Genomic DNA, 7,455 nt, shown 5'->3' on the forward strand with positions numbered 1-7,455 from the left:
GGCAACAGAAATCATTACTAACTCTGGAGAGAGCACTTTCAGTGAAATTAAGGTCTGAAGTCAGATTGTAAGAGGTTAAGAAGGAAGTGAGAGGAGAGAAATGGAGGCAGAGGCATCTGCTGTAGATGGCTACAAAGGCAGAAAAACTAGGGCACAAGCTGGCTAGGATGGAAGGATCGAGTCAAGGCTTTTTTTCAGGGTGAGGGATGTATGTGTCTGTTTGTAGGAAACAAGGAATGAGCCAGTAGATAGTGAAAGACTGAAAATGAGTGATGAGTGGGGTGAAAGAGGGGGCAATCTGCTGAAGAAAACAGGATGGAATAGGATTGCTTCATCAAGCAGAGGGGTTAGTTTGGTAAGGAGTTAGAACACTTCATGTGAGGCAGGGGTGAAGAAAGAGAGTGGGAAAAGGAGTATTAGTATTGTGAGATGAGAAAGAGGAGAGAAGGAACTCTTAGTGAATGGCCTCCATTTTTTTTCTATAAAATACAAGGCATGGCTTTCAGTCGAGAGTGAGAGAAACGGGAGCCAGAGGAAGTTAGAGAAGGGATGAAAAGGTTTGGAAGAGCCACGGTGGAGAGTGGGATATTAGGCAGGTATAATATGAATGCTTAGCAGCAGTGATAACCCAGATGAGGTTGTATAATATAAATTTGCAGTGGACCAAACAAGAATGAACAGCACAAAGGCAGCAAATGGTGGAAGTGATGAAAGGCTGAGGCTTAGCAGGTTTGCTTTAAGATTTGCAAAGTCCTCTATTGCAGAGGAGGAAACAGAGGCTGAGAGGTTGGTTAAGTGACTTGCCTAAGGTCACACAGCTTTAAGTGTCTGTCCAAATTCCATGTCCAGCACACTTAGCTACAAAAATGCCCTTTCCCTTAAGAAGGCAACATTGGGCAAAAGACAACGAAATCAATCATAAACCAAAGCATATACTGTATAAAAAACGAACTCACACCTTTTGTTAATGCTGTGATGGTTACCTACATAAACATTCAACCAAACTCCAAATGTATCTGTTGATTGTTGGCTGCTATTATCCGTGCCTGAAGCCCTTAACAGACTTCTTAAAAATCAAATGCCCAAGAGGAGGACATCGCTACTTCTACACTTTGAGGACGCAGCCGACAGACCAAGCGCTAGGACCTTTCAGCCCAAATCCCTTTTCCTTAGTCATTCATTAAAGTGAACGTCTGTCAGAGAAGTCCTCCTTCCTTTCAGTGAAACCCTAGGCAGTGTGGGGCTTGTCTGGATTATGTTCATCCCTTATGGTCTGAACCACTGTATATAATACGAGTGGTTGGAATAAATAAGGCATTCATATGCTTTGAAATGTCATTAAATAGCAATCACTTATATGTTTAGAATAACTACAGTAGTTAAAGGAAAGAAATAGAGAATAAATTCAAGGATTTAAGGCAGATAGGTTTATTCCCCAATCTTAAATCTGTCAACAGCTATCTGCTACCACCTACAGTCTAGGAAAGCAGTAGCTATAAAACGAATTTGTTTGAACTTAACACCGGAATACCAGAAAGTTAGAGTTCACACTTAGAAACTCAGGCAAGAGGTAAAAATAATACAGATTTATCAAAATACACACAATAATCATTATTATAACAGTATCAAACATTATGGCACAGTAGAAAGAATACTGGATTTGGAACCAGAGGACTTGGATTCAAATCCAGGTTCTGCGTTACTACCTGTGTGACCCTGGGATGGTCACTTCAATTTTCTGGGACTCAGTTTTCTCATCCGTACAATGAGGGGCTCTTCTAGATCTAAATCTATTATCCTATGATGGCTTCCTATTTATACATTTCTTTAATATTTATAAAGCATTTATTTCACAGTATTCTTTTGTAAAGTAAATGATTAAAATACCACCCCCATATAACACAAAAAGGGAGACAAGTTACAACACCCATGGGTACCAGAGCACTTGGGACTAGAACTCAGGTCTTCTGATTCTAAGACCTAACCTAGTTTCTGAGTTACTGAACATAACGTCTTAAAGAGTGCTATGTAGATTATGATGGCAAAACACTTAGAAAAAACACTGAAAGTACTGGGAAAATCAGTCCTTCAAATTGTTCTAAGACTAGTGAGAATAACAGGAAGGGAGATTCACATTTTCTTAAGCAGTCTCATAAAAATAGTAAAGTCTTTAAAATCAGAGATCATTTCTCTTACAAGAGAGAGATAGTCTGTTTTATAAATAACTTTCAAAGATTTTCCAGAAATGCTTCTGTAGGGTGGCAATTACCAGTAATTTTAGGGAAATCTGTTGGTCTTGGAGACTTTTGGAGATCATTTTTAAAATTACTTTATGGTCAAAACTGATTTATCACTAATTCTTGTCTATCCTTCTGTGGAAAGTTAATCCATCTGATTAATCCTACCTTGATAAATCCTTACTGCCTGCTAATGTTGAATTTCAATTTCTTAGAAATAGCTTTAACAAAATTAAAGCGTCCTTGGGCTTTGTCAGCAGCAGAGCTCAAGCTCTGGAGGTTCCTACACCAGGCAAGATTATTGAGCACAGTGCACCTGACACTGAGGAGCAGAATCCCTAAATTCAGAAAGTTTGCTATGATTTTTTTGGGGGGGGACCACAACAATATCCTGAAGGTCACCTGCTAAAGTACGTTATTATCTGGGTTGGCAGAAGGGGCCTACACAGTGACAAAATCTTGTAAAGTATTAAAATGAAGTTTTGCCACAGATTTTTCTTTAGAATGAAAACTAAGTTGATTAAATCCAGCTGAAGAGGTGATATATTCTTCAGTTCAGACTCAGCCTCACGAAATACTTTTGGCATTTGTCCATAGTGTTTATTTAAACCAAACATTAATAAATACAGCAAGGTGCTGATGAATACAGCCTGGTCAAAAAATAAGACCTGTTAAAATCCAGGGAAAATGAAAAGAAAGGAAATACCTTTCGTAATATTAACAGGAATACCATATAGACATGATAAAATTAGAGGCCTTTCCAGATGCAACCAGAGGAAAGCCCAATGAAAACAAACTATGCTGATGTTGTAAAGATGTTTAAATCAAGCAGAAATATAAGATGTAAGAAATACAGACTCCAGAAAAAAAAGAGTATAAAAATCTGCTAGTCAGATCCATATTTAATATGCTGAAGGGTAATCTTTAGAGCAGTTCTTAATGACAATTCTTTTGCTTTGATTCTATGTTCACCAAGTAAGCTTCTGACCTATAGGTAATTTGGTTTTCTGAATTTGTACATATACACAGACAAGAACACCCCACTGCTAGCTATCATACCAATTATAAATGAACAAACTAACAGTCTAGCTTTATAAGTTTGCTTAGCATCAATTAATTCATCTAAACCTGGAAGTACTAATAAAACTCAGTTGCAGGATCCACAAGACTGAAAACCTTAGATGGGTAGATATACCATGGTGCACTAACCTTAGAAGTCCTTCCAGAAAAGCTTTGTCATCTTAACACAAACACTGAAAATATTCTCAAAAGCTGTCAGATCTGTCAGTCCCTCACCCTAGCAAAGACCTAGGCAGAAGGGCAGGAAAGTCTTATACTGATTTTTAAATAGATTTTCAATTGAATAACTAAGAGGCAGCACTAGTGAAACAAATGCTGAACTTAAAAAAAAAAAAAAACTTATGCATTTCTGGAAACAATAAGATTATCAAATCATTAAGTGCCTAATCATTTCATTTTCACTAAGGTAACTTAAAGCGTTTCTGTGTGCTCTCATTCTTTTTGCAAGACAATAGTCATAATCTGAAACCGATAAATTTATAAAGAAAACTGACCCTGAGAAGATATTAAGACACATTCTACTCTCCACTCCCTAACTCCCACTCAGCTCCTTGATGTAACTATCAGAAAGACATTCTAAGGACCTAATAGCATTATTTCTTGTACTTTCTTTTCCTTCAAATATGTTCCAATACAATACTGTGCCTGGCACACAGTGAGTGAATGCTTAATAAATGCTTGTTGATTTATATTCAAGGCCACTTCTAACCTAATGTGACCAGTTGTTAACTATTAATGACCCAAGTTGAGAAGTTCAATGAATCTCTTTTTTTTTTTTTAAAGCAATTGGGGTTAAGTAACTTGCTCAAGGTTACACGGCCAGGTGTTTCTGGGTGGGTGCTAAGTGTCTCAGCCCGGTATTCGATCTCCAGGTCTTCTCAACACTGGAGCCGGTGCTCTTACTTGCTGTGCTACCTGGCCGCCCCTCAATGAATCTCTTGGCAGAAAAGTAGGAAAATCAGATGAATGGCTATATGGACCAGTATCACTTGAAGAGAGAACATCCACACTTCCTATCTCTAAAAGAGGTAGCTTGCCCATTGAAGGGATAATTTACTGGTAAAGCAGCATAGAAGGGTATACCTGCTGTGTTGTCATTTAATGAATCTTTGTATCCATGTGAGCATAAAGCTGTTGTGTATAGTATTTAGTAATGTAAATGAAGATGATATATAGTTATGTATGTCCTGTCTCTTTCATTAGACCAAAAGCTCCTTGAGAAATCACAGTTTCATTTATTGTATTTGTATCCTTAGTGACTAATGAGATTACATAGGTAAAGTACTATGTAAATGTTTACTTTTATGATGAAGCTTAAAAAAAAATCCAACCTACCAAAAACCTAATGAAACAAAAAGAAAACCCCTAACTTTATAGGCCTCTGGCATCCATTTTAAAGAACAAGAATGTTTTTTTCTATTTTCTCAAAATTGCCTTTTTATCCTTTTCCTGTTCAGGATGGTAAACAGAAACGAAAACATTTAAGACTTGATTGGGCAATGACATTCAACTGCTGCAATGTTATATATTTCTAGCCTATTACTCCAGTATCTATGAGAATACAGAAAAGAGGAAGATAACAGTGAAGTGCTATATAGTAATACTGTACTAGTCTGGCTAATTTGAAGAAATGTACCTTCAATGAAGATGACTTTTTTCTCAGATGCAGATATTTACCTGTTTCTCATCATCTGGCATATCTTTTTCCAATCTCAGTAAGTATTCTTCCTCTAGTTCTGAGGGATTCACATCATCGTCCAGTTTGTCTTTTGGCTCTTCCACTCTTGGATCCTCCTTGTCTTCAAATGAGTCATTACAGTCATGAAAGCATTCCTCTTCTCCCTGGTCCTGAACATCCTTTTGTAGTTTGCTGTTAATATGCTCATCTTTTAAACTAGACACCAGGGGGCTAGCACACTCTGACTCCTGAGGATCAGTAACCTTTAAACCATTGAACAAGTCCTCCGGAGGCCTAGAATCTTCTGCTTTCTCCCCCATGCTGACTTCCATGAGGGGTGGTGGTAAGGATAGGAACTTTGGGAGACAAAGGGAAAGAATTATTTAAGTTGGCCAGTGCTGTATACAAAAAGGATATCGTTTGCCCCATTCTATACATATAAGTACTAATGTTTCCTTATACACATTCAAAAAGTTGCAAATAACAATACTATTTCATATTCACTGAAAAGTAAGACCAAAGCTGTCAAATATTTAAGCCAAGGGAAGAAGGAACACTGATAATTTTAAATGAAGACCACTTTCCAGGTCACATACATTACCAGGACTGCTTATTAAATATAATTCCTTTTATTTCATCCTTGCTAAACCTCTGTTGGAAATGCCAATTGATGGGATCCCTTATCCAATATTTATTAAGCACCTACAGTGTGCTAAACTATGGAAGAAAAGGAAAAAATTGGCTATAAATTGATCTCTCCTCTCATAGAACTTTCTAGTAGGAGAATATGACCAGAACTTTCCCTTCACAGAATTTTCTAGTAGGAGAATAAGGCATGAGTACTAAACTGCGGGGAATGGTCAAAGATAGTCAGAAAAAACGAATGGCTTGGACAGCCAGCCCCTTCCCATTTCTGCACAATGACATGGCAATGGAGCTCGGTCACAGGAGCAGAAAGGGAACTATGAGGGTTATCTAGTCACACGCTCACTTTTTCAGAGGAGGAAACAGGGGCGAAGAGGGGAAGGTCATACAAGAGGGAAGGGGAGGGGGAAACGGGGGTAGAGAAGAAGAGGCGAAGAGAGGTGGGGGAGGGGAGACAGACACAGAAGCAGCCGCAGAGACGCCAGGGAGATGCAGAGAGAGACGGAGACAGAGGGTGTTCATCTCGGGGAGGAGAGAGCGCTCCCAGAACCAGCCCAGGCCCCCCAGGAACGCCGTGCAGGTGGCCCCGCTTCCCTCCCAGCCCCGAGCCTGGGCCGTAAAATGCCCCGTGACGAGCCCCGCGTCAGAAGGCCGGGACGGACAGCCCGGCTGCCCACAACGGCTCCGTTCCCTCCCCTCCCCCAGAGGGATCGGGGTCGGGGCCCAATCTCCCCGACCCCGGAGTCCGAGCGCCTGGGAGCTAAGACGCCACCGTGCCCAGGGCCCGAAATGTCTCCGTCTCCTTCCTCCCCGCTCTCACCAGAGGCCTGTCAGGCCCGGCCCAAGGGCTCTTCTCTCCGCAGAACCAGCAGTCCCGAACGCTGCTTCACCTTCTCTACAACTTTCACCCTTCACCTCTCCGAGGCCGGTGCACTTCCGCTCGCGCCGACCAATGGCCTCGGCGCCGCGAAGAATTCTGGGATTCATACTGCAGGCCCTGGGGCGGGGAGCAACGACCCCCGCGGAGCTACGTCACTGTACGGACTCTGTCTTCGGCCGGTCTGCGCCATGTTGTGTTACGGCGGGAAATGAGCTGTGTGAGACCACGGCCAGCCCCAGGGAAAAGAACGCCTTTAGTCCCGCAGGTTTTTACTCTCTGTGAGTTGTCGGGAATTTCCCCCTCCTTTTCATTGAGTGTGCTCCTGGGAACAGGAAATATAAAACAGCCCCTGGCAGGACCTAGCCTTTCCCAAGCCCTTTTGTAAGGCACCTTCCCCCCAAACCCGCAAGAGTTTCTTCTAGTGCTTTCTGGGAAATCGCTCTGCAGTCAGTCAACAAACATTTATTAGGCACTTACTCTGCGCCAGGAGCTGTGCTAAGCGATGGGGGATGCAAGGGAAAGGGGAAAAATAAACTGCCCCAAGAAGCATATAAATATCTTTAAAAAAATTAACAAATTGGCACATAAAATGTGATAGGAGGGTCATCTCAGAGCGGAAAGGTCTTTTGCAAAAGTGACATTTGAATTTTGAAAGAAGCCAGGGAAACTTCTTTACTTAAAAAACAACCTCCTCCCTGTCTCTCTATTTTCTGCATTGTAATGTTGCCAATGTTGAATGGGCATCTACACTAAGTATTGTACCAGTGGGGTTGGGTTAGTGTCTCAATCTAGATTTGAACTCAGGTTTTCCTGACTCCTATCCACTCCACCACCTAGCTGCCTCATATAATTTCACAATAATTTTAAGAATTTTATTACCTAATTACTATATAAATTTTTATTATTAAATATTTTGATCGTTAATTTGTATAGTA

At 40.8% G+C, this 7,455-nt stretch overlaps 1 protein-coding gene across 1 annotated transcript in view; it reads right to left on the minus strand.

The window, feature by feature from the left end:
* TTC1 (tetratricopeptide repeat domain 1) overlaps positions 1-6,617 on the minus strand; it is a 56,093-nt gene extending 49,476 nt beyond the window's left edge. Inside the window, exons 1-2 of the mRNA XM_069102470.1 lie at positions 6,461-6,617; positions 4,995-5,351 (exon numbers count right to left, since the gene is read on the minus strand). Coding sequence (XP_068958571.1) covers positions 4,995-5,327 — 333 coding nt within the window. The 5' untranslated portion in view covers positions 5,328-5,351; positions 6,461-6,617. The remainder of the gene's footprint in view (positions 1-4,994; positions 5,352-6,460) is intronic.
* Positions 6,618-7,455: the final 838 nt, after the last annotated feature.

Source organism: Petaurus breviceps, unplaced genomic scaffold, assembly GCF_028583685.1.
Source record: "Petaurus breviceps papuanus isolate PSGF00001 unplaced genomic scaffold, PetGlider_PUasm1.0 551, whole genome shotgun sequence".
Classification (NCBI taxonomy): Eukaryota; Metazoa; Chordata; class Mammalia; order Diprotodontia; family Petauridae; genus Petaurus; species Petaurus breviceps.